Source organism: Capsella rubella, unplaced genomic scaffold, assembly GCF_000375325.1.
Source record: "Capsella rubella cultivar Monte Gargano unplaced genomic scaffold, Caprub1_0 scaffold_7, whole genome shotgun sequence".
Taxonomy (NCBI): Eukaryota; Viridiplantae; Streptophyta; class Magnoliopsida; order Brassicales; family Brassicaceae; genus Capsella; species Capsella rubella.
In genome coordinates this window covers 5,161,665-5,187,337 of record NW_006238917.1, presented here as the reverse complement: position 1 = coordinate 5,187,337, position 25,673 = coordinate 5,161,665, and the positions used below count along the sequence as shown (strand labels likewise).

General features: G+C 38.3%; 7 protein-coding genes across 7 annotated transcripts; 5 read left to right on the top strand and 2 right to left on the bottom strand.

The window, feature by feature from the left end:
- Nucleotides 1-82: 82 nt before the first annotated feature.
- LOC17879156 (TBC1 domain family member 15) lies at nt 83-3,643 on the top strand. Its single transcript, XM_006283701.2, has 12 exons — nt 83-479; nt 1,147-1,242; nt 1,335-1,438; nt 1,568-1,707; nt 1,801-1,899; nt 1,991-2,113; nt 2,197-2,285; nt 2,394-2,499; nt 2,572-2,669; nt 2,760-3,020; nt 3,096-3,179; nt 3,286-3,643. Exons 1-12 carry the CDS (start codon nt 390-392, stop codon nt 3,295-3,297), a joined length of 1,302 nt encoding a protein of 433 aa, XP_006283763.1. The 5' UTR covers nt 83-389; the 3' UTR covers nt 3,298-3,643.
- Nucleotides 3,644-3,865: 222 nt separating this feature from the next.
- On the bottom strand, nt 3,866-6,379 carry LOC17878030 (COBRA-like protein 11). Its single transcript, XM_006285340.2, has 4 exons — nt 5,752-6,379; nt 5,518-5,663; nt 5,082-5,414; nt 3,866-4,977 (listed from the first exon to the last, which is right to left on the bottom strand). The coding sequence occupies exons 1-4, from the start codon at nt 6,317-6,319 to the stop codon at nt 4,018-4,020; spliced, it is 2,007 nt and encodes a 668-aa protein (XP_006285402.1). The 5' UTR covers nt 6,320-6,379; the 3' UTR covers nt 3,866-4,017.
- An 875-nt stretch (nt 6,380-7,254) lies between these two features.
- On the bottom strand, nt 7,255-9,715 carry LOC17878089 (DDRGK domain-containing protein 1). The gene is made up of 9 exons (XM_006284900.2): nt 9,580-9,715; nt 9,345-9,471; nt 9,154-9,253; nt 8,687-8,796; nt 8,379-8,480; nt 8,135-8,293; nt 7,950-8,006; nt 7,824-7,860; nt 7,255-7,651 (listed from the first exon to the last, which is right to left on the bottom strand). The coding sequence occupies exons 2-9, from the start codon at nt 9,462-9,464 to the stop codon at nt 7,440-7,442; spliced, it is 897 nt and encodes a 298-aa protein (XP_006284962.1). The 5' UTR covers nt 9,465-9,471; nt 9,580-9,715; the 3' UTR covers nt 7,255-7,439.
- A 108-nt stretch (nt 9,716-9,823) lies between these two features.
- Nucleotides 9,824-11,715, top strand: LOC17879880 (protein translation factor SUI1 homolog 1). The gene is made up of 5 exons (XM_023778801.1): nt 9,824-10,000; nt 10,620-10,696; nt 10,871-11,076; nt 11,262-11,315; nt 11,397-11,715. The coding sequence occupies exons 2-5, from the start codon at nt 10,660-10,662 to the stop codon at nt 11,439-11,441; spliced, it is 342 nt and encodes a 113-aa protein (XP_023634569.1). The 5' UTR covers nt 9,824-10,000; nt 10,620-10,659; the 3' UTR covers nt 11,442-11,715.
- Nucleotides 11,716-12,368: 653 nt separating this feature from the next.
- LOC17880668 (2S seed storage protein 1) lies at nt 12,369-13,066 on the top strand. Its single transcript, XM_006286210.2, has one exon. It carries the CDS (start codon nt 12,428-12,430, stop codon nt 12,905-12,907), a length of 480 nt encoding a protein of 159 aa, XP_006286272.1. The 5' UTR covers nt 12,369-12,427; the 3' UTR covers nt 12,908-13,066.
- A 6,448-nt stretch (nt 13,067-19,514) lies between these two features.
- Nucleotides 19,515-20,219, top strand: LOC17879571 (2S seed storage protein 3). The gene has a single exon (XM_006285539.2). The coding sequence runs from the start codon at nt 19,573-19,575 to the stop codon at nt 20,062-20,064; it is 492 nt and encodes a 163-aa protein (XP_006285601.1). The 5' UTR covers nt 19,515-19,572; the 3' UTR covers nt 20,065-20,219.
- A 1,576-nt stretch (nt 20,220-21,795) lies between these two features.
- Nucleotides 21,796-22,526, top strand: LOC17878108 (2S seed storage protein 2). The gene has a single exon (XM_006285781.2). It carries the CDS (start codon nt 21,841-21,843, stop codon nt 22,348-22,350), a length of 510 nt encoding a protein of 169 aa, XP_006285843.1. The 5' UTR covers nt 21,796-21,840; the 3' UTR covers nt 22,351-22,526.
- The last annotated feature ends 3,147 nt before the right edge of the window (nt 22,527-25,673 follow it).

Here is a 25,673-nt window from a genome sequence, read left to right as displayed (position 1 = left end):
TTGTAAAGTTGAAAAAGAAGAAGAAGAGACTCCTTTAAGTCAAGTGAAATATATATGGAAAGAAGATAAACTAAATGGATCCAGGAATGAACTCCGTTATTTGTGGTAAAATTCTAATGATGAGACCAGCTCGTGATCAACATTGATAGAAGAAAGAAACTTTAGTAGACGAAATCAAAAAAAAGCATTTACCAAGTTTCTGTCTTTTGGACTCCCACCAATCCACTAACCTTCAAGGCTGGGTGGTGCCCCTTAAATTCTTTTAATTTCTTCATTTTTGATCGATCTTTTGAGGTTTTAAGGGGATCCCGATCCAGTCTTTTGTTTCTTTCCTTCAAATTCCTTTCTTTTTTTCTTTTTTGCCCGGGAAGAAGATTCTCATTCCATAGATGTGGGGAGGCGCAGCTGAGCCAGCAGATTCTTACTACCAGGTTCGTCCTGAGTGCACCGATGTGCCCAAGACCAGATTTAAAATCAAGGTTACGTCTTTCCCATCCATTTCTTTCTTCCGGATTTTTGCTTATTTTTTAGATTCTCATTTGCTCTTTCTTTCATTGGGTCGTCTCTCTGTTTGGTAATTACAAATGCGATATGTGATTTCACATTCGGTTCCAAAATTACATCCAGTTTCTTTGCTTATCTATGGTTTCCGAAATGCATTTTGTTTCTCTTGGTGGACTTATTGATTCTGTACATTCTTCGTGTTCTGGCACCGCCTTAGATGTTTGATCAACAGATCTCTTGTTGGACTTAATCTCATTTGTGCATTTCTCATCACATGATTGTTCAGACAAGGCAGATGCTCCGTTGTCTCTTTTTCCTGAAACGAGGATTTCAAGTCTCTGATGAATATTTCTAGTCCATTAGCTGTAAAAATCATGGCAGACAAGAAAGTTGTACAACAGTAATTTGGAAGATACTTTAGTTATGTTTGTCTCATCGGTTATACTCTTGATCGGCACTAAGTTGGAACTTAGATTGAATAAGTTTATCTGGATGAACCGTTAGCATCACTGACCGGAAAAGCATGTATCATTCCATTTCTTATGGTCATACATTATCTATCATGGGTTGGTTGCATCATGTTCAGGCCAGGAACGTTTTGCTACGTTGCTGACAAGCGTCAATTTGATGATGTTTGTGCAGCCTGGTAAAACTTTAAGTGTAAGAAAATGGCAGGCTGCGTTTGTCCAAGAAGGGTCTCTCGATATTGGCAAGACTCTAAGACGAATCAGAAGAGGGGTACGTTAGTTTGGAAAATTCTTTGCCAAGACTGATTTGTTCTCATTCTGTGAAGTTCGTGTTACCTTAATTCCTTTACAATCGATCTGTAGGGAATCCATCCATCAATTAGGGGTGAAGTATGGGAATTCCTACTTGGCTGTTATGATCCAATGAGCACATTCGAAGAAAGAGAGCAAACCCGACAACGCAGAAGGTAGATTCTTGTCCTTATTTCGTCTACATTTATCACATTTTGCCATTTTGGCATACTTACATGGTTATTTCTATATATTCATTGACCACAATTCTTTTGTGAATCATACCGCTTCTTCTCTTTCTTCAGATTGCAATATGCTTCTTGGAAGGAGGAATGTAAGCAAATATTTCCCGTCATTGGAAGTGGAAGATTTATTACTGCACCTGTAATTACTGAAAATGGTCAACCCAACTATGATCCTCTTGTACTTCAGGAAATAAATTTAGGTAAAGTTTTGCCTTTCTATAACGAAATAGTTTAACATTGAACTCTACATAAACTTGTCATAGGCATCTGAAGTATTCATGTGGGTCTCTCAGGTACAAACTCAAATGGTTCAGATTTCCTTAAAGAGCTCACAAATCGTGGACCTCTCGATAAAAAAGTAATTCAATGGCTGCTAACTCTTCACCAGATAGGTTAGTGACTATTCCTGGCTTCCTTTATCACCGGCTAGAATATACTGAATATATGCTGGTTCACTTAGTTGCTTAATTTATATTTTTTCAGGTCTTGATGTGAACCGTACTGACAGGACCTTGGTATTTTATGAGAAAAAGGAGAATTTGTCAAAGCTCTGGGATATTCTGTCTGTTTACGCCTGGATAGACAACGATGTGGGGTACTGTCAAGGTAATACAAAACCAAATATATCATTTGTTTGAAACCCAGTTATACTTGAGAAATTCTGATATATATACTGTTGCTCCAATCAGGAATGAGTGATCTTTGTTCCCCAATGATTATTCTTCTTGAAGACGAAGCTGATGCCTTTTGGTGTTTTGAGCGGCTTATGCGTCGATTGGTACTTACCTTACTCATATTTCCAGTTCATTTGTGTTTTTGGTGAACTGTATACTTCAGATTTTCCGCAATGAGTTTATATTATATTCTCTTTTCCCGAATTGAAAAGCGAGGAAATTTCCGTAGCACTGGGAGATCTGTTGGAGTTGAAGCTCAACTTACTCATTTGTCTACAATTACTCAGATTGTTGACCCCAAACTTCACCAACATCTAGGTACTACTACTACAATTTATTTGACTATATACATATTCAGCCATTAACCAAGCTCTGGGTCTTAAAATGCAGATAAGCTGGGTGGAGGTGACTATCTCTTTGCGATTCGGATGCTGATGGTTCAATTCCGAAGAGAATTCTCATTTTGCGACTCTCTGTACCTTTGGGAGGTATGTGGTTCCTGTGTCTCACTCTATATTATGTGTATACTGTCTTCTTCTTCCTTGGATTGATTTCCTTGCCAAACCCTTTTCCCATAGATGATGTGGGCCCTCGAGTACGACCCTGATCTTTTTGATGTATATGAAGCGCATCAATGCGGGAGTGAGAAAACTGAAGGGTTGAAAGGTAAAACGAAGTCAATTAAGCAATGTGGTAAATATGAGAGACAAAACATGAGGAATGGAGGAAAAACTGCAGAAGGTCCTTTGCCTATATCGGTATTCCTAGTGGCCAGCGTCTTGAAAGACAAGAGTTCTAAGCTAATGACAGAAGCTCGTGGACTCGACGATGTTGTTAAGGTTAAACATACATCTTCTTTTAACTTTACATTTTGGTGAATTATTTGTCTTATCCTGTTTCCTTAATGTACATAGATACTTAACGACATGACTGGGAATTTGGATGCCAAGAAAACATGTTCTGGAGCCATAAAGATTCACAAGAAATATCTAAGAAAGGTTATTTCTAAGTTTCCCTCATATGTATGGGACTTTGTTTCTCTCAGACAATACAGGAAAGCTAGCCTGAACGTCTGTCTTCTGTTGTCCTTCTCTCTTATTGCAGGCTAAGAAATAGCATTGGCGAACTATCATGATTCTGCGGGTATACACCTTGCAGAGTCATGTGAAGCTTTTCGTTTATTTGATTTGCTATCTATGCAGTTTGATACAAAAAGATCTGGCGGGAAATCGACTATCAGATTTTGAAGATCTTCTTGTATTTGTAAGCTGGAAGAACCTCGGAGCCTTGAAATACTCTTAACACACACACACACACATCAAAAAGCAAAGAAACATAATTTGTAACATGTTCATAAAAGTAAATGTTGCATCCCCCAATATATGTATACAATTTTTTTTCTTTTGTATTTACCAAAGGACAAAAAAGAACGAATGAGAATGTTCCTATATTTCCAAGCCCATTTCTTGTTCAATACAGAGACGAATTATCTGAAATTAGGCGCGAGTGTTGCAGGCTGTTTCTGTCACGTGTGCATTTTATGATCCCAAAGAGGTAACTGATGACCAATGAATGCCATGTTTATGCTATAATTTTGGATTATCAGATTTTCTAGACCAGAGCAGATTTTGTAATAAAGGCCAAGAGATTTAACAATCGAGTCAAACTGCATTAGTTCCTGTGGATCATGGATACAAGTTTCTTGGATCATGTATACAAGTTTCTTGGATCAACCAAAACTATGAATAGAGATACATATATAAACATTCTCTTCAAGTTTCTTGATCATGGCTTGACTAAACAGAGAAATCAACTTACATAATTAACTAAGGCAATCTACACACCGCTTAAAAACCGATCACTGATGGCAAGAAATGTTGTGATCACAAGGAGAATCGAGGGCAAGAATCGGGTGCCGGATAATCTCTTCCCGGAACTCTTTTTCGGGAAGTACTTAGGAAGCTCGCATTCTTCTCCATTGAAGAAAACTCTCTTAGGGAATCCATCTCCTCCTGGGATATTCAAATTCCTTAAATCCTTCTTTTTAAACGAGATAACTGACTGCATTTTCCCGGGAACCTGCGGGTCTCTAGCTGGATTTGTCCCGTTTGTTAGACCAATCAAGTAGTTCATACCAGGAAGGCCTTGAAAGAAAATGGTCTGGTTCTTAGGTGGAACTCTTGACCCATTAAAGGAGTAAATATTCTCATACCCTAAACCAGCTTTCCCTAGATCCACAGCCCCAAACCAGTCCTCCACTGCATTATTTCCCCAATTAAACACCGTTATTCGCGCGGACCATCCATTGCCGTAATCCGAGTTGAGATGCCAGTTTAAGCTGATTCCGCAGTTGTCAGGACAAGGAAGCTTCTTTGGAACAGCCATGTGCTTCTGCTTTGCCCATACTTTTGCCTTTAGAGTGCGGTTATCAAAAGGTACCAAGAGAGTGTCGGGAGGGAGGAGAAGCGGTCTGGCATTGGCGTTGCAAGTGTCGGTGTCGATATCTTTGCAGCCGCAAGCGCATGTGTTACAAGGAATGGCTGAGTCGTTGTAAAAGGCTGAGAAAGAGACGCAGCAACGTGCAGCTTGTGGTTTAGGCTTGGTTATGTTGCAGATAATTTGCCAGCTAGCAATAGCATAAGTGGTGGCTTGGAGACCACTCGGGTCAGGGAAAGGGGTCGCGTCAACCCGTACAGGTGGTCCGCATTTGTACTGAGGATTCACTATACCGTCAATCTTCCAGTTTCGAGGAGGAAAAAATGCTGTTCTGTTCTGATCAGGTGGCACCTTGTACACCTAAACCAAACATCAAAACCGGTTTATATATATATATATCATCTTAACGCCTCTATATAGTGTACAATCACCAAACATTATAACTGTTTCGTTTCCGGGAAAACCTGTAATTGGAAAATGGCTCTGGATTTAGAAGGATCCATGTGAGCGGGTAAAAGAGTGCCGTTCTTGCAGCAGAAAGGTAATTTCCCGATGAGATTATCGTCTTTACGATCAGCAGGTAAATCTTTGAGAATCGGTTTCTTCTGGCAATTAGCAACCTGAGAGAAATCGAGATCCCCGTAGAACTGCCCTGCCTTGCTGCTTAAGCATTCCGCCGGATTCTTCTCAGCCGCATAGGCTCCACGCATCGAGTAGATGAACTCGCCACGCATCCACTCCCATGTTAAGTTCCAATGGTCTAACCGTCCCAGCGGACTATTAATATCCATAGTCACCTGTCCAAAACAAATCCATTTTAGGTTCTTCTGTGTATATATTACATCTCTAGAGGTTAATTTTATCGATACAACTGATGGGGATCCAGCTACTACACTCTACCTGAGCCATGTAGTTGCTCTTATAGGCTTGAAGAACATCGTAGATTATGTTCAGGTCACCGTTTTTTCTAGGCATGAACTTGGTTTTCACCTTTTCTTTAGCTTTAATCTTTGGGTTCCTCTTACAGCAAACTTGCATTGTACCGCCTGCCATTCAAAACATTAAAGAACCGATTATGACCTAATGTTTCTTACAGAACAAGAAACTAAGGGGATATTAGGTCACGTTCGTTACCTTTAGAAGTAGCAGCAGGGCATTGCCATCCATCGTTAGTGAGCTTGATGGTTTTAGGCATTGGCGTAGCCGTACCTTTACCGCCAAAAACCGTGCCGGTTATCTCGATATTGGTAGAGATCTGAGTGTAATCACCAGCCGTCAGGATCGAGGTCTTTAGATCCGTATTCGGAGACCCGATAAACGTCGTCCCATTGGTTGCGTCGACAGGGAAGTCACCGTCCGACGAGACAGCTCCGGTCGCGGAAACGATAATCTCTCTGTGGTGAAACCCTACAAACATTTGCCAACCTTTGACCTCTTCGATACCGGTGTTGACGATCATGGCCGTCGATTTAAACGACCAGGCTTGAGCCGTGACGTTTGTGGTGCGAGGATATAACTTTTCGCGGCCGCCGGTACTGTAGGACATGTAAACTCCGTTGCAACGGGCAAGGCCTGGCGGTGGAGTATCATCTTTCTTTGGTTCATCGTAGTCTTGAGCCAATGATAACGTCGGAAACTGAAGTTTGATCACAGGTATTAGAAGGAGAAGGAGGTTTAGATTGATGTAACGTATCTTCTTCATTTCTACCGTGTTTCCCAAGTTTCTTAGGACGGCAAGAAAGAGAAACAGAGAAGAAGAAGAAGAGATGTTCAAAAAAGCTTAAGCGAATAAGGGAGGCAGAGCATAACGGTTTCTCTTCCTCTAGTTTTTCCCTCTTTCTCCGGAGAAAACAGAGATAATATAAAAGATTATTAACGTAAATGAGCGAAGTGTACAAATATTTAATAACGTCAATTACTTCTTTATTTTTCACATTTCGTATAGAAAAAAACAAGATATACAAGGTATCCACTGAAATTTATACATGTACAAACTTTTTTCTCAAGTTGATTCATTCAAATTTGTAAAAGAAAATTACAAACATTATTCCACTAAATCAAAATTACACGACTTGGATACCGAAATTGTTTTCTAGATAAATTAAAATCCCATAGAGAAGATAAGCAGGCAAGCAGCCATGATCTGAGACAAGAACTTTTGTGGATCACCTTGTGAGCACAAGAACTGGCAACTTTGTTTAAAGTGAGATCTCAGAATCTAAATACATGAGTCAGCTTCGACGAGCAGCAACGAGTAAGTATACTGTATTTTATTTGGATGTGGCTAGACGAGATTAGTTTAGGTCAACCAGCTTGAAGACATGAAATACTCAGAATTAATAGTGACTATGTATTTGTTCACGGCTACATAAGTCAAAACTCGTTGACCACATCTGGAACTCATCGTCTTTAACAATACTCGTTTGATTCAGGCAAATGGTGAAGCCGAGACGTTTCTGTGTCAAAAACTCTCTGTTTTGTGTCAAACGAACTCTCTGTTTGTGTCAAACGAACTCTCTGTTTGTGTCAAACGAACTCTCTGTTTGTGTCAAACAAACTTGCTTGAGAAATGTTAATAAACCTTCGATCCATATCTTTTGTCATGTGCTTTTTAGTATTTAGCATGCCACAAACAACAATTTGAAACCTACGGATATATATAATTGACATATTTTATTTTTCATGCACTGTATATGGATGCAAGCCTAAGGATCTCAAACTAGTAAAATCAGAACAAGAAAGTATATGACCAGACACCAGCGAGTTGCAAGGCATTGTTGAAATTCTTGTTTTTGACAAACTATTTTACCCGAGAAACACAACTAAGAAACCGAGATCTCTTCCATGCCGCTAATTTCTTCACTCGGCTGGTGTTGTACTTTGGGCTCCAAGTCGATGAACTGGTTCGACTTGCTTGCTAGATGTGAGATACTAACTCTTCCTTGACGTTTGATGTAATCTGCAACCGCATTCATCTCCTCCATTGATATGTAAATGTATTTCCCTCTGTCATCCATGACTCCCGAGAGCCGTCCTGAATAAAAGAGATGGGTTCAGATTCTTTATTCTTAAAGAGCCCCATTACGGTTCCACGTCAATGTCTCATCTGTCTATTCATATTGCTTCGGTTCTATTATAATCATAGCAAATTACAAACTGCTGGATGAGCCTAATGCTATTTTGTGATTAGACAGAGAGAAAAATACCAATGCTCTCCAAAGAAGCGATCCTGTTGATACATTCCTAAAAAACAAACAGTTGCATCAGACCGGAGAACCACAACACAAGGTATTCATATTATCTTCCACATAGAATATGTAGCCAGATGATACCTGAGTTCGTAAATGAAATTCTGCGGCGAGATCTTCCAGTGGAACACATTTCTGTTTCTGCAATCACATTACACAGCAAAGGAAGGCTCAACATACCACACTAATATAGGATGAGAGAAAATTTGTATCTCATTATTAATTTGTAAGAGATTTGAAAGTGTTTAGTAAAGGGTTTCTCAAGATACCTTTATGTATTCAACAAATTCTGAAAGTAAATCTTGATTTTCACCCTGCGCTTCCTCTGTAGTACCTTCAGCATCAACTGAGAATTCCCCTTTCCATTTGTCAAACTCTAAAGCAGCTTGCTCTTCTTCCTTGGCTAGTCGCGCTTTTTCTTCTTCTTCCTACACAACAATGTCAGAATTAGCCAACCCCAGCATTTCAAAAGCAGGAAGCTTAAACAGATATAAGACAAATTAACTGACTCACCAACTTCCGCTCCTCTGCCTCGCGCTCTTCATCCTTCTTCCTCCGCATTTCTGCATACCAATCTTGTTTTGTATTCTTTGACTCGCGTGTAGCTTCTTCAGCCTTTACCCGACAATAAGAAAAGAACTTGATCAGGAACCAAAAAGAAATGTACTATTTTGAGCTCAGAACCAATGCTCTATCTTGAAGCTAAAATCTAAAACTATCACAGTTGCGGATTGCAACTGGTCAAATGCTATGCCTAGAAATTTCTCATCCGCTATCCTGCCAAAATTGAGGAAATAATGGGGATATAGACTTCTAGTTACCTGTCTTTGTGCTTCACGCTCTTGTCGCTTCTTCTCTTTCTTCTTTGATGCTCTGGCTTGAGATCCACCGGCTTCATCTTCATCTTCATCTTCACTCCCACTGATGTTTTCTGTTTCACATAAACCCAAATAAGTAATCCAAGGCCAGAAGTTCACTCCTTTCCAAGAAATTTTTAGTCTTAAACTACATTTTTCATACCAAGATGATAAACTATGAAACCAAAAACTCGACTAATTCTTGGTTTTCACTTCTCACAAGCTATAGTAAACTCTAACCAATAACACCCATTTACATATGATTACCTCCACCTATAAAGTAGCAGAAATTTGATGCTAATCTAAAACTCTCAATCATCACATATTTCTCCAAATTTGGAACATTGGAACCTTATGTCACGGCTGGGAGAGCATCTGACATAAAACAACAAAAGAAAAAAAGAGAGATACAAAAGCTATCAAATACCAACCTTGAACATTAGATGTAGAGGAACTAGCACCAGAAGCTGCAGGTCTCCGACGCATCCTACGTCCACCAGTAGCACGTGCCACGTTTTCACGTGGCTGGACCTTCAATTTCACGAGAGATTGCCATATAGCTCATATCCCAAAAAAAATTCCAATCCACTAAGCAACGACGCGCCCAAAATGAGAAAATTACCTGTGGGGGTTCTGCATCTTGCTCCCGTGATCTAGCATCGATCCGACGTTTCCAAAAGAACAAAGGAATCACCGCCAATATGAGAATCATGGAGACTATCAGAGCGAACATCTCCTCCATCTCTTACCTGCGATCCAAAATAACCGATGAAGAAAGGGATTTTAAGGAAAATGTTGAGGAGAAAACGGAACTTGAATAACAAAATTGGAAGAGGATCGATTCAGATTATTAGAACCTAATTGCGTTTTCCAAATAGATGTTGCCTTCTCTATTCCAAGTGTTCGAGGATTGCAGAGCTCCGCTTAGACTCGGTGGAGAAGACAAGCGGTACCACATCGTAACCAAATCAAAGCTTTGTTTAGTTTAAAATGCCAAACCGAAAATTGAAATTCCTGAGGTTCCAAACCGGTCCGGTTGACCCGAATTGACAATCCATGAAGTAAACAAATGATAAAGAAAAATATCTGAGCTGAGAAGATAGATTTTGGCTAAGAGACGGAAATATATACTGTCGTGACAAAAATATCTTGTGCCCTTCTCTCTCTCTCTCTCGCCACCGAAAGCAGAAGTTGCAGACTTAATCCGAGAATTTAGGGTTTCTAATCGTTCTCTCTTCTCCGATAATCAGATCCACGAAACTCTACTTTTCGGATCAGGTAAAATTTGTCTTCGCTTTTTTCGTTAAACAGACTCTTGCTTAATCTTCGATTTCGGTGATTTAGAGGTCACGTTTGTTTTTCATTGCTCGATCTGTTAGCTGTGTGAGTCTGTGATCGATTTTGTTTCGTTATTTGATTTGGTATGGATCGCGCACGAGCTTTTGATAGGATCTATTGGATTTGCTGCTGGATCTTGCTTTTGATCACTTTTGAAAATGAATTGATGTTTGTGCTTTACATCATTTCCTGTTATTGAGCTGGACCTGCTTAACTAGGTTACTGGTATTAGGATAAATAACATACAATATCTTGATGAACTCGGTTTCGCTCATTTCGAATCTTCTTTCGAGGAGTTGCTTTCTTAGTTGAGTTTGTAGTGTCTCTGCTTTAGATATCATTAATCTTGACATGACTTCTACTAGAATTGTGTGTTATTATGTGTATTTTTTGTATGCGTTTCTTGTGTTTCTCCAGTTCGTTAACTGTTATCTAAGACTTGGTTTATAATCTTTTTGCTTACATCGATTGTGGTTTTAATACTTTCATCTTCTATTATCTCTTGTTAATCCTTCTGAGTGTGCTAAGCTCTTATGTGACGATGGTTTTTCTTGTTCAGGTTTCAGCTTCTCGTTTGCCCCTCAGATCAACAAAGTTTCATGTCTGAACTTGATTCCCAGGTCCCTACTGCCTTCGGTAAGTTTCAAATATATATACTGATTTCAGATTTTTGCTAAGTGTTTTGATATTTGGAACATGGGATTTTGTAAATTTGTTTCTCAAGTCTTGGATTCTTCAGGTTTTGGTTTGCTGTTTCTCATGTGATATTTGATGGGAGCTAATCATTTTCTTGTTTTTGCTCATCTGCAGATCCGTTTGCTGATGCGAATGTTGAGGACTCAGGTGCAGGAACAAAGGAGTACGTTCACATTCGTGTCCAGCAGCGGAATGGTAGGAAAAGCTTGACAACAGTCCAGGGGCTGAAGAAAGAGTACAGTTATACCAAGATACTTAAGGACCTCAAGAAAGAATTTTGTTGCAACGGAACTGTGGTTCAAGACTCTGAGCTGGGACAGGTACATGATTTAAAACACCATGGTACATCCATGTGGGTCTTTAGAGTTGGTAATTGGCACATTACCATTAGAATCAATATTGTAACAAAGAGTTAATGAATAATTGCAAAGCTTAGCTGATGGATTTATTCTCTGTTCTGTCTCTAGCTATTCTCCATTACTTATGCTATTGTGCAAATGTGTAGGTTATTCAACTTCAAGGCGATCAGAGAAAGAACGTCTCCACCTTCCTTGTCCAGGTAAACACCTCTCTTTTAACGAACTGGATAAAAATAATATTGTTGCTTGATTTTGTTTGACATACTTTTGCGATGGAACAGGCAAGTCTTGTGAAGAAAGATAACATCAAGATCCATGGTTTCTGAGATGCTTCAGTTGCATTGTCCCTAGGCGTCTGCGTTACTTTTCTAAGTGGGGATCATTACCGTTATAGCTCAGTTTCAAAACATTTCATCACCTTCCGTCACTGTTTTTTTTTCCCTTCCTTTTTAGCTTTGGTATGATACTAAGAGACTATCATCGTTTTCTTCCTTGTGCCACTTCTGTAATATGAGGTTGTTAAGAATTCTCCATACCGTTTGTCCCTTCACTCTATATATGTCTTACCAAGATGGATCCAAGTATCCAACAGTTTCACTATTATTCTGTCAAAATTATACTGTTGTGCAAACCTGGATTTGGATCTCGAAGAAGAAGAGCTCAAAATTTGTTTCGAAACTGAAAATGACACTTTTGATAAAATCATTAATATTTACATACTATTACTTTGGAGTGGACTATATCTTAACATCATGCAATGCAATGGACCGTGACATACGTGCATATAAGATATTATTAGTGGAATACGAATTATTCAAGATGCCAAAACTTTATTGTACTCCAGAAATCAACCTCCGAATCAAAACATGTGTTGTGTATATCCAAACTCCAAACTACAAACTACACGACTACCCAACTCTTTCAGTATTTAGTATTTACTCTCATATACATATATCCGACTTAAGTTTTTTTTTGTTCCCCCGGAAAATATACAGTTTCCACCTTGATTTCAAAATAATTGACATGTCAGGACATGGTCACATGAGTTACACATCATACATGCATGGTTGCATTGCTTGTAGACGCGGAAACTTGTCACTCTTCCACATCTGAGTTTCCAACACCTAATCACGACAGCAATATTATATAGCTTCCATCACTTTCTCTCGCACACCCACAAACATGTACATGCATTCTTACACGTGATCGCCATGCAATATACCTTTCTCATCTATAAATACCAACCAGCCCTTCACTTCACTCTTCACTCTTCACTCAAACCAAAAACAAGAATAACATACATAGTTACCAAATGGCAAACAAGCTCTTCCTCGTCTGCGCAACTCTCGCCCTTTGCTTCCTCCTCACCAACGCTTCCATCTACCGCACCATCGTTGAGTTCGACGAAGATGACGCCAGCAACCCCGTAGGCCCAAGACAGAAATGTCGGAAGGAGTTCCAGGCTTCACAGCACCTAAGAGCTTGCCAGCAATTGATGCGCCAGCAAATGAGGCAAGGCCGTGGTGATGAAGAGTTCGAAGACGACATCGAGAACCCACAGAGATATTCCGAGGTACTCGAGCAGTGTTGCGATGAGCTTCGCCAGGAAGACCCAGTTTGCGTTTGCCCTACCTTGAAAAGAGCCGCAAGGTCTGTTAGCATCCAGGGACAGCAGAGACCACTCCAAGCCAGGAAAGTTTACCAGACAGCCAAGCACTTGCCTAACGTTTGCAACATCCCGCAAATTGATGTTTGCCCCTTCAAGATCCCTTTCGTCCCTTCTTACGTCTAAATTCCAAACAAACACCTCAAGAGCGTATGAGTGTGGTTGTTGGTACATGTTAACACCACACATCATCGTGTGTTTTTATGAAACATGTAAACATTAGGATGTTTGAGGCTAATGTAATTAGCACTAGTCCATAATAAATGAGAGGTTTTGTTTTTGTTTTTCGTTTGTTAAATTTTCTTTTCTTTAAATTGATCCAGCGCTAAGCACTTGCCTAGTTTGTAACTTATCTAAGTTGTCTAATCGAGATCACAGAACAATATGATTTAAACCCTTGTGATCCAAGACTAGTAGTTGGTAGCTACGTCATGGTGATTGTTAATGTCTATGATGTGGTAAGCGTACGTGTGAGTTGTTACGGTAGACAATCGTAGCAGGAACCGGTGGTGGGCGAGCAGCGTCTTCCTCGGCTACCTCTTTGAAGTCGTTGTTTAGGTCCTCACACCAAAATGGGGTTTTTTTATTTTTGATTCCGTAAAAGATTGTCTTGTTATTTGTAAGTAAATTATGAGTTATTGAGTACTGAATGAATTATGCATGATGATTCGTGGTTTTTTGGTTTTTGTTGAAGCAATTAATGGTTTTGGTATATACATATATATTGTTGGATATTTTTCTTGTAAATATAATTAATTAATAAGAATTGTTGTTGTTACTACGTACGTTAAACCAGAATTTATGTCATGAAAACCGAATTTGTCGGTTAGGCATAATAATTGGACGATAGACTGAAATCCAAGAAGAAGTAGATTTGAAGACATTATCATAATTTAACTAAAACTGAATTAAAAACCATATTGTTCATGGATTCAGGGTTAAGGGTTACTTTCCGTAACTGAGATTAAAACATAATTAAGAATTTAAGGTTTTTGAATCTAGCTATGTGTTGACAACAAAAGAAATCCTAGCTATGTTTTTAATTCTGTACTCAAAGTTTAATGGTCAATATATTGTTTTCACGTATTTAATATTTGTCACAGTATCCGGTCCGACTGCCTAAAACCTAACTATTTTCTCGACCGATTGGCTTACCAATATCCATTTGACGTTGCGTAATTTAGTCTAACATATAAGCAACATGTAAGAGATCAAACTCAGCACATAGATACAAAAAAAAAATTAGATAAATTTGGTGTCGTATAACATTATAACAATTTTTTTCCGTTTTATAATCCGTAATGTCATATATTATGTTGGAAACATATTAAAACTTTTCTTATTTTATAATATATTTTATCATATAATCGACAAAAAAAAAAAATTTATGTTTTAAATTTGGCAATATCAATAATATTTTAGTTCAGAATTTTTTTTTATAATATTTTTAATTTTATATGTAGTTCTTGTTAGTGTTATGTATGGAAAGGATAGATGTGTCATTTAGTTTACCCTAGTCTCTATTGTATACACTATATATACTGTAACATTGTACAAAGGAATAGATATTGAGTATTCAATCATACATGGTATCAGAGCAAGAGATCCATCTCTAAACCTAAAAATATTTTTCTTCGCCGTTTTCTGTTTTTCATCCACCAAACATGTCATCAACGAGTGAGGCTATCCCTATTGCTTCTACTCCTCAACTCCTTAGCATCAACATGACCAACATCTCGAAGCTGAATGCTTCAAACTTCATCATGTGGAGTAAACAGGTCCATGCTCTCCTTGATGGGTATGACCTTGTTGGTTATCTCGACGGATCGGTTGATGTTCCGTCATCTACAGTTGCCACCAATGGTGTTGTGACTCCCAATCCTGAGTATGTTCTGTGGAAACGTCAGGATAAACTCTTATACAGTGCTCTCCTTGGCACTATTGGTCCGACAGTCCAGCCGCTTCTCTCCAAAGCCACTACCACGAATGCGATTTGGACTACACTCAATGAGACGTTTGCTGCTCCAAGCCGTGGCCATGTTCGTCAAATCAAGCTACAGATCCAGAACTGGAAGAAAGGTGCAAAGTCAATTGAAGATTACTTCCATGGTCTCACGGTTAAGTTTGATCAACTTGCTCTCCTTGAGAGTGAAATGCATCATGAGGATCAGATTGAAGCTATTCTCACGGGCTTGCCTGAGGAGTACAGACCCATTAAGGATCAGATTGCTGGCCGTGAGAAGTCACCTCGTCTCCCTGAAGTGTATGAGAAACTTCTCAATCATGAAGTTACTCTCCAAACACTTGCCGATGCGTCGTCTTCTTCCACACCTGCGACTGCTAATGTGGTGCAGTCTCGCGGAAACTACAACAACAATGGACGTGGAAACCACCAGCAGCGCAACAAAAACAATAACCGTGGCAATCAATCCTGGCCGCCACAGCAGCAACAACAACAGTACTCTCCGAGGCCAGGTCAGTCACAGTCAAGGGGACATCAAGGAAGGTGTCAAATCTGTGGTATACATGGCCACAGTGCTCGTACGTGCTCCCAACTGCAGCAACAGTTTGCAGGATACTCGAACCAGACGCGAGGTTACTCGCCGTGGCAACCACGGGCCAATATGGTGATGGCGCCAGGATATGATGCTTCCCCATGGGTGATGGACAGTGGGGCTACTCATCATGTGACGACGGACCTTAACAATTTGGCTATTCATCAACCTTACACTGGTGGTGAGGATATCCAAATTGCCGATGGGTCTGCCCTTCAAATCGCCCAAACTGGTTCAACTACTCTTCCTACTTATCACCGTAACATTACCTTGAAAGATGTTCTTTATGTCCCTGACATTAAAAAGAACTTAATATCAGTTTATAGACTATGTAATGCTAATCGTGTTTCTGTGGAATTCTTCCCTGCACACTTTCAGGTGAAGGATCTCACAACGGGGGTCCGCTTGCTCCAAGGCAGGACTAATAGAGAGTTGTACGAGTGGCCTGTCAACATTGCGAAACCGAGGGCGTTGTTTGCTTCTCCAAATCCAAAGGCTGATTTATCCTCATGGCATGCGAGACTAGGCCATCCAGCTTTATCTATTTTACGAGCACTTATTTCAAAGTTCATGTTACCCACTTCTGCTTCTCCTCAACATTTGTCGTGTTCTGATTGCTTCATCAATAAAAGCCATAAGCTTCCTTTTCATTCAAATACCATTGTCTCCACACATCATCTTCATTATATCTATAGTGATGTTTGGATGTCACCTGTCCTCTCCATTGATGGTTTTAAGTATTACCTGGTGCTTGTTGATCACTTCACGAGGTATACGTGGCTGTATCCACTCAAACAAAAGTCGGAAGTCAAGGAAGTTTTCATTCGGTTCAAGGCCTTAGTTGAGAATCAATTCAAGCAGAAGATTGTGAATCTCTATTCTGACAATGGAGGAGAATTTGTTGCACTTCGCTCATTATTGTCTGCTCATGGTATATCGCATTACACGTCGCCTCCACACACTCCGGAACACAATGGAATTTCTGAGAGAAAGCATCGTCACATTGTTGAAACGGGGTTGACTCTTCTCAGCAAAGCCTCAATGCCTACACATTATTGGAGCTATGCCTTCTCAGCTGCTGTCTACCTCATTAATCGGTTGATTACCCCTGTTATCAACAACGAATCTCCATATCACAAGTTGTTTGGTGTAGCACCAAATTACCTCAAACTCAAAGTTTTCGGATGCGTATGTTACCCATGGTTGAGGCCGTACGTCTCACACAAGCTGGAAGCTCGCTCATTGCCTTGTGTTTTTGTTGGTTACTCACTAACACAGAGTGCGTATCTGTGCTTGGAACCCAACACAGGCCGCGTCTATGTCTCTCGCCATGTTCAATTTGTTGAGGATAAGTTCCCCTTTGCTGTTGTCACTCGTACCTCGTCATCGTTGTCGTGGGCTAAACCAATGTTGCCTTCACCACTGAGCTCGCCGTTCACCACTGTGCCTATCTCACCACTCGTACAAGCTCATCAAGCGGACCCTCGCATGTCAGATCTTCCCCCAGAAATCTCTCTTATTGTGCCGCCGTCACCACCGTCGCTTGCTCCACCGTTGCCTGTCTCGCCGTTGCCTGCCGGGTCGTCTCCATCTCGCATTTCGACGAACTCTAATGTATCTTCGTCCTCAACGCCTCAAAACCAGTCCTCATCTTCCAATAGCCAAAGCCCAATACCACAAAGCCCACCAACAACAACACCACATCACTCCTTATCACATTCTTCCCCGTCCACAAATTCTCAAAGCCCAACAACAACAGGCCCAACAACATCATCCTCTACCTCTTCTCTCTCGTCACATCCGACGACGAGTCCCGACCAAACTCCATCACCAAGCCCGCCTCCTTCTCCACCAAATCAACACCCAATGCGAACCCGAGCCAAAAACAACATTATCAAACCCAATACACGATATGCTCACACCATGGCATTGACAAAACCAACAGTACCCAAAACCGTAACCGAGGCGTTGAAGGATCCGAGGTGGAGAAATGCAATGTGTGAGGAGATTAATGCACAGATCAAGAATGGCACTCATGAATTGGTTCATCCCTCTCTGGCTAAAAATGTAGTGGGCTGTAAGTGGATTTTCACAATTAAATACTTACCTGATGGATCAGTTGACAGGTATAAGGCAAGGTTGGTGGCTCGCGGGTTTCATCAACAATACGGACGCGATTATGGTGATACGTTTAGTCCGGTCATCAAGTCCACCACTATTCGATCGGTTCTTCAAGTTGCACTCAACAAGGATTGGTGCATCCGACAAATTGATGTAAACAATGCTTTCTTGCAAGGTCGGCTTCATGAGGAGGTTTATGTCACTCAACCGCCGGGTTTTGTTGATCGTGATCGTCCTCAGTTTGTCTGTCGTTTGAAGAAGGCTCTTTACGGCCTTAAATAGGCTCCCCGAGCTTGGTACCTCGAATTAAGATCACACTTACTTCACCTTGGTTTTGTTAATTCTGTTGCAGATACGTCGTTGTTCATCAAACGCCAAGGTCGCGACATTGTGTATATCCTAGTCTATGTTGATGATATGCTAATCACAGGGAGTAGTGACTCTCTACTGCAAAGCATAATCAATTCAATCGCCGCTAAGTTCTCTCTAAAGGATCTTGGTGCCTTACGATATTTTCTTGGTGTTGAGGCCACCCGAACATCAGCGGGTCTCCACTTGATGCAACAGAAGTACATTGTTGATTTACTTACCAAGACTCGTATGTTGGCTTCAAAGTCAGTTTCCACACCAATGTCGCCAACACCGAAGCTATCACTCACCAAGGGGACAAAGCTAGACGATCCACGAGAGTATAGGGCTGTTGTTGGGAGCTTGCAGTATCTATCTTTCACTCGTCCTGACATTGCGTTTGCAGTTAACCGATTGTCTCAATATATGCATCAACCCACGGACGAGCATTGGACAGCGGTTAAACGGGTATTGCGTTATTTGGCTGGTACATAGTCTCATGGGATTCTTATACGCAAGGGCATTCCGATTACACTACATGGTTTTGCTAATGGGTTATATGGATATTCCGATGCGGATTGGGCAGGGGATACTGATGATTTTGTCTCTACCCATGCGTATATCATCTACTTGGGTGGTACTCCTGTTTCATGGTCGTCGAAGAAGCAGAAAGGCGTCGCACGCTCATCCACTGAGGCGGAGTACCGGGCTGTCGCTAATGCTGCATCTGAGATACGCTGGATCAAGTCTCTTCTTACTGAGCTTGGTCTGGCATTACCCTCGACTCCGGTAATATATTGTGATAATATTGGTGCGACACATCTTTCCACTAATCCTATCTTTCACTCACGGATGAAACATTTGGCCTTGGATTATCATTTTATTCGGGACAATGTTCAAGCTGGAACGCTTCGTGTGGCTCACATTTCGACTCATGATCAGCTTGCGGATCCCCTAACCAAACCTCTTCCACGACCACGGTTTCAAGATGTTATGTCCAAGATTGGAGTTACTAAAGTACCTCCATCTTGAGGAGGGATGTTAGTGTTATGTATGGAAAGGATAGATGTGTCATTTAGTTTACCCTAGTCTCTATTGTATACACTATATATATTGTAACATTGTACAAAGGAATAGATATTGAGTATTCAATCATACAGTTCTTTCAACCCATCCTATCCTAGTTAATATTCCGTTTATTCACCCAGTTATCTGATGGACATCAAATACAAGAGAACAAAACAAATCGAATATCAAAACACTATGAGAGGAAAAACATTGACATCCCCCCCCCCCACCATATTTTATACATTCGCATGATACAAAGTAAACACTATGATATAAATACAATCACATAGGAAACTACTATATATACACAATTTTTTTGTTATTTTTTCATAAATATGCAAGAGAGTCTAATAATCGGGTTCTTTTTATATACTTCCTGTTGCAATATACCACAACAAAAGACTGACTTTCTCATCTCATTGGAATTAAATTAACAAAGTTTTCTATTTTTTAACTTTCAGATCATCTCATATAGCATGCAGACGCGGGGGGATGGAGTTGTTCGTCACTTGTCACTCTCTTCCAACACCTAATCCCGACAACAACCTAAGCAGTTAACTCTTTCGCACACACATGCATTCTTACACGTGATCGCCATGCAATCTATTTTCTCACCTATAAATAAGAGCTCTTCACCTCACACTTTACTCAAACCAAAACACACCATCACAAAACGAGTAAGGAGACACACAATAGCAAATGGCGAACAAGCTCTTCCTCGTCTCCGCAACTCTCGCCCTCTGCTTCCTTCTCACCAACGCTTCCATCTACCGCACCGTCGTCGAGTTCGATGGAGATGAGGCCACCAACCCTATGGGTCCAAGACAGAGATGCCAGAAGGAGTTTCAGGCTTCCCAGCATCTAAGAGCTTGCCAGCAATTGATGCGCCAGCAAATGAGGCAAGGCCGTGGTGGTGTTCCCGCCCTTGATGACGATGAGTTCGACATGGAGAACCCGCAGAGACCCTATCTACTCCAGCAGTGTTGCAACGAGCTTCAGCAGGAAGAACCAGTTTGCGTTTGCCCCACCTTGAAACAAGCGGCCAAGTCGGTTAGACTCCAGGGACAGCACGGACCGTTCCAAGCTAGGAAAATTTACCAGACAGCTAAGCACTTGCCTAACATTTGCAACATCCCCCAAGTTGGCGTTTGCCCCTTCCAGACCATCCCTTTCTTCCCTCCTTACTACTAGATTCGAAACAAAACCTTCGAGCGTATGAGTCTGGTTGTTGATACATGTTAACACCACACCTCATCGCGTGTTTTATGAATATGTAAGTTTAGGATGTTTGAGGCTAATGTATTTAGCACATACTCCTTAATAAATAAGAGTTTTTTTTTAATATATATATTCACTGGCATATGCTCTCTAAGTGGTTCGGGATATTAATTACCTCTCAATCAAATATTACAACCACAGTTGCGGGTTACTTGATCAATCGAAATCATATATCGAGCCAAACACCATTGAAATTGCTCTATGACTGTCTGTCCTCTCCTCTTCAATGAAGAGGGAAAATTTGAAACTATCTCTAGTTGCCATCTTACTCGCACACATACTAAACCTTAATTAGGGCTATGCCTCGACTAAGGGTGAATAATTTTTTTGCAAGAGTGTGCCGCTACGAAAATGATAACTTTATTAAAGTATCATGCACATGCGGGTTAATTAACTATTTGCTGGCCAGTGGCCACAAGAAATTGGAATGCCATCAAATGGAAGAAACATGCCAAAAAAAGAAATCACATTACATGATTCTAGCTAACTAACGTTTATGGTAAAAGAGCGCTAGCTAGCCTTTGTGATCAATAGTGTAAATCGTTACCAATCAAATAAACAGTGAAAACAAATTGATTTATAAAGATGTGTGGATGTTGTTCTGTGATCACAATTTTTTCTTGTTACGATCTGGTTTGATGAAGATTTCAGAAAGAACCACTCGTCTGGTTTTAAGAAGGTTTGTTTTGGTTTAAGCTAATCGGTTAGAAAGTTACAATACGTACGTACTGTAAATTGTGTCTTTTTACTTTGTTTATTTAGTGATAAAATATCCAGGTTTGTATTATTCATATTAATGAATCATTCATATTTCTAACTCCTTCAAGTGGAAAAGAACGTACATAGAAAATTGCTAGATTTGATCTAGTCAAGACATACGAACTCGGATTCAGAAATCGTAAGATATTATTGTAAACTCGTAAGCTTTAACGTATTTTGATACCTCTGTTTATAGTGTTTATATTGATAACTAATACATATTCCGGTGTAATTTATTTCTTAACTTAAATTTATTACCGTACTGGTTGATCTAAGACGATTATTTTCTTCCGATATTATTCACTTTATTTATTTAGGCTCATTTAGGGGGTTATTTGATGTTTAAGGTTCTTAGACCATGGGCATTGCAGGTCCATAGCCAGTCCCCCAGCTATTTTGTCCAAAAAAAGGTAAAAAAAAATTGTGTGGGTCGTTCTTTGGAATGAGACCGTCCCTCTTCAATTCGTGGGCCCCACTGACACGTGGTGGCCCACGATTGGTTACTTTTGTTTTTTTGTTTTTTTTTAAATATTAAAAAAAAAAAAATTTGGGACCTTAACCGATCCCATGGATGCACATGCCCTTACATACAATTTAATAAAACATATAATTTTTAAAATTTCCAAAAATATCGTTAAGAAAGTGGTTTTAATGTTGAGAAAGTGTTTTTTACCTTCTTTTTAAAAATCGTTGTCACAAATCATGCAGACGCGGAGCTATGACTGGTGTTGTTTGTCAATTGTCACTCTTTTCCAACACCTAATCCCGACAACAGCGTTAGAGAATCTCTCTCGACCGCACACACTAATGCATGCATGCATTCATACACGTTATTGCCATGCAAATCTCTTTGCTCACCTATAAAGACTAACCAACCTTTCACCACACTCTTCACTCAAACCAAAAGAAGAATCCATACACAAATAGCAAATGGCAAGCAAGCTCTTCCTCGTTTCTGCAACCCTCGCCCTTTGCTTCCTCCTCACCAACGCTTCCATCTACCGCACCGTCGTCGAGTTCGACGAAGATGACGCTACCAACCCCATGGGCCCATACCGCTCGCAGCAGAAATGCCAAAGGGAGTTTCAGCAGGCAAAACACCTAAGATCTTGCCAGCAGTGGATGCGCCAGCAAACAAGGCAAGGTCGTGGTGGCAGTCCCGCCCTCGTCGATGAGTTTGATTTTGAAGACGACATCGAGAACCCACAGCAGAGACAGCCAATCCTCCAACAGTGCTGCAACGAGCTCCAGCAGGAAGACCCAGTTTGCGTTTGCCCCACCTTGAAACAGGCAGCTAGATCTGTTAGACTCCAGGGACAGCACGGACCTTACCAAGCTAGCAAAATCCTCCAGACCGCTAAGCGCCTTCCTAACATTTGCAACATCCCACAAGTTGGTGTTTGCCCCTTCAGGGCCTCCCCTTACTACCCTCCTTACTAATAAATTTTCATCCCCTAGCACGATGATTATGAGTATCACTGTGACTAATGTATGTTACTATACTATATACACAGTCATCGTGTGTTTTTTTCGAATATGCAAATATGTAAGCTTAGGATGTTTGCGGCTAATATAATTAGCACTACACCGTAATAAAGAGAGGTTTCTGTTTTTCATTTGTTGTTCTCTCTATAAGATGATAACGAGATATATATAAACAATCCATAAATATCAGCTTTAGTAAAAAAATTTAAAAAGAACATGTCTGAAAAAAATCGAGTGTATTGTACTAAAATAATCGAAAACACTAGTCTAATGAATGAGAAAGATCATGGCGAATTAATACTGCTCAGATATAAAATGTTTAGTATAAGACTTCAAGCTCAATAATATAAATCATCCATTATACATGAAAAGATTCTGTCTTCAAAAATATGTATCAATTTCCAACGTAGGATCGAACAATGATCACTCAATATGGCGAGAACATATATGAGAGAACCAATTAACAAATATGGCTCTTTTCCATTTGGAATATTTTTCGATGGCAAAAGCTCATTCCCGGTTCCTATGTAAAATATAAACTCGATCCTGATTCTTGAATCCATCTACCTACTTTGTTTTATACGCAACTACTAATTACTGACGTTGCCTTTCTTCTTATTAGTCTAGTAACTGGTCTCTAATCTCGTAAAGCGTCTCTATGATATGTGTTTTAAACTCATTCAGAAGAAAAATAAATAAATAGAATATATATTTCAAATTTTATATTTTTGTTGTCAAGATATCCTCAAATCTGCTTGTGATGATATATGTGGATCATCCACAGAGGATGCATGTTGGTGCACCGATGCTTAGGCCAGGACTAGCGACATATCACATATATATATACTAGAAAGTTGCCCACGCGATGCGTGGGTTATACATGAAATATTAATTAAAAATTATAATAAGTTATATATAGTGTATAAGTGTTAATATATGTTTTGAAAATAATTTTAAAACAAAATAATATGTTTATTACAAAATAATACTAATTTTTATGTTTAACACAAAATAATTAACGCACAAAAAAAATCGAACGCGATCGCAAAATTAGTATAACACATATTTTGTGTACATTGTAAACATTAAAAATAAACGAAAATTACATTTGGAAAATATAAAACTGAATGAGATCTAAACAAAGTAATACAAAATTAGCACATACACAATATACAAAATTAGCACATACAAAATTATGAGCTTTTGTTACTCACCTTATATTTTATCATAACCTAAACGTAATTTAAAATTTTAAAATGATCAAGTTAAATTTTTCAAAATATCAAATTAAAGATTTCATTTGAAACATATGATATATTGTCTTAAAATTTATTTAGAAAATATTTTTCAATTTAGATTATAAAAGCATTTAAACTATAGTTATGTAAAAACTAAAAAGAGAGATCATAAGCCAAATAAACAGAAGAGGATTACATGAGAAATAGAACTTTGATATTTTTTTATATTCTATTTGATTGTAAAGGAAGCTGACATATAGGAGGTAGATGAGAATATATATATATATATATATATATAAAATAGACTTTTTAATGTAGCATTAGTTTAGTTTTAAAATTACTACTAAATTTTTTAAAAACAAATATGCATGAAGATTTACATTACTATAAAAGTTAAATAAATGAATCCAAACTAAAATAGCATAACATGTTTACATCTTTGTTCAAAAAAAAAAAAACATGTTTACATCAAAATTAACAAAGAAGATGAACAACGACATCTATCTATTATATGTACATGACAACAATTCTGAACTACTTATAAGAAATCGATTGTATGTTTAGTCTCTCTAGGAAATAATAACTTAGGGTAGGTATTTGTGTTGTTATGAAAAGACAAGTTATTATTTACTTATAACAAATGAGATTAAGTTACTAAGAGTGTAGATTGAGGTATGATATTCTTGTGTAACTCATACATTATTTATCATAATTTAATAGGATTTTAGTGGTGAACATTAACAAAGAAGATGAACGACGATATCTATCTATTATATGTACACAACAACAATACTAACTACTTATGACAAATCAATTTTATGTTCGGTCTCTCTATGAAAAATAACCTGGGTAGGCATTTGTATTATTATGAATATAAAAACTATTATTTAATTTTAGCAAATGAGGTTAAGTTACTAAGAGTGTAGAGTGGGGTATGATATTATTGTGTAATTAATATGTTATTAGTTATCATAATTAATATGTTATTAATTATCGTAATTTAATTAATGAATTAAATTAAATATAACTTTCATAAAATGTATGATCTTTAAAAGAAAAAATTTAAGGACCAATTTTTTTGTAAGCAAGTATATATATATTTTTTAAGACTTTCACTGCAAAATTTAAATAAACTAAATATTATAATTTTCTTTATATAATAGTCTATTTGATCACAAAAACTAAATATAATGACAGATATATTAAAAGGAATTACAAAAACTATTTGAGATTAAAAAATAAGAAAAAATTATTTGATAAATGTTTTAAATTGAAATTTTCATTTATATAGCAATCAAAACTGTTATATTACATATGTGTTATATCAAATTTTCTTGATTCAAAAGTATGAAAATATAAATATAATAAGGCGTTAGAAAAAAAATATTGAAGCTTTATAAGATATATACTATACTTTCTAAAATAAATTTAGGTCAAATTCTTAAATTGATATTTTCATTGATTCTCAATCAATATAACAACATAAAAGTAGTAAACTATTTAAGATACATGAATATAGTGGCTGAGAATGAGAGAAGCATTACTTATAAGATAATAATGTAAAACAAACAATAGAGATGAATCTTTGAAAAAGAAAAATTAAGAGACATTTCATATATTCATATAGTGTAAAACGATAATTTTGATTAAACTTTAAATATATATATATATTTTAACTCATACAAAAAATAATAAACAACAAAGAAAAAAAAACACAAAACCAAACAAACAAAAATATATAAGATTTAAGATAAAGTGGAAGACGATAAGAAAATGAGTATTTAGAAGATAAGAAGTGATGAGAGTTACAAATTAGAAGAAACAAATTGTGCGAGCTAATTCTAATTTATTGTATGTTGAATAAAATTGAGTAGAAAAATATAGTTAATGCAAATTTATATTATTTCAGTTTTTATATTACAGTGTGTGTTAAGAATTATTTGAATAAGAAAGAGGTAATAATATATTATTTGCAAAATTGTGTTACAATAAAATATTTAATTAGATATTTCATAACCAAAAAAGAAAATGCATATATAA

Bases quoted from the DNA above. Each gene is read 5' to 3' on its own strand.
- LOC17879156 (XM_006283701.2), top strand. From the start codon at position 390: ATGTGGGGAGGCGCAGCTGAGCCAGCAGATTCTTACTACCAGGTTCGT. The intron at 1,243-1,334 runs GTACGTTAGTTT...ATCGATCTGTAG, and splicing joins TAAGACGAATCAGAAGAGGG to GGAATCCATCCATCAATTAG. The intron at 1,900-1,990 runs GTTAGTGACTAT...ATATTTTTTCAG, and splicing joins GCTAACTCTTCACCAGATAG to GTCTTGATGTGAACCGTACT.
- LOC17878030 (XM_006285340.2), bottom strand. From the start codon at position 6,319: ATGAAGAAGATACGTTACATCAATCTAAACCTCCTTCTCCTTCTAATA. The intron at 5,415-5,517 runs GTAGAGTGTAGT...TGTTTTGGACAG, and splicing joins AGAGCAACTACATGGCTCAG to GTGACTATGGATATTAATAG. The intron at 4,978-5,081 runs GTTTTCCCGGAA...TGTTTGGTTTAG, and splicing joins GAGCCATTTTCCAATTACAG to GTGTACAAGGTGCCACCTGA.
- LOC17878089 (XM_006284900.2), bottom strand. From the start codon at position 9,464: ATGGAGGAGATGTTCGCTCTGATAGTCTCCATGATTCTCATATTGGCG. The intron at 8,294-8,378 runs GTGAGTCAGTTA...ATTGTTGTGTAG, and splicing joins AGGCAGAGGAGCGGAAGTTG to GAAGAAGAAGAAAAAGCGCG. The intron at 7,861-7,949 runs GTATCATCTGGC...TTTGTTTTTTAG, and splicing joins AATTTCATTTACGAACTCAG to GAATGTATCAACAGGATCGC.
- LOC17879880 (XM_023778801.1), top strand. From the start codon at position 10,660: ATGTCTGAACTTGATTCCCAGGTCCCTACTGCCTTCG. The intron at 10,697-10,870 runs GTAAGTTTCAAA...GCTCATCTGCAG, and splicing joins CCAGGTCCCTACTGCCTTCG to ATCCGTTTGCTGATGCGAAT. The intron at 11,316-11,396 runs GTAAACACCTCT...GCGATGGAACAG, and splicing joins TCTCCACCTTCCTTGTCCAG to GCAAGTCTTGTGAAGAAAGA.
- LOC17880668 (XM_006286210.2), top strand. From the start codon at position 12,428: ATGGCAAACAAGCTCTTCCTCGTCTGCGCAACTCTCGCCCTTTGCTTC.
- LOC17879571 (XM_006285539.2), top strand. From the start codon at position 19,573: ATGGCGAACAAGCTCTTCCTCGTCTCCGCAACTCTCGCCCTCTGCTTC.
- LOC17878108 (XM_006285781.2), top strand. From the start codon at position 21,841: ATGGCAAGCAAGCTCTTCCTCGTTTCTGCAACCCTCGCCCTTTGCTTC.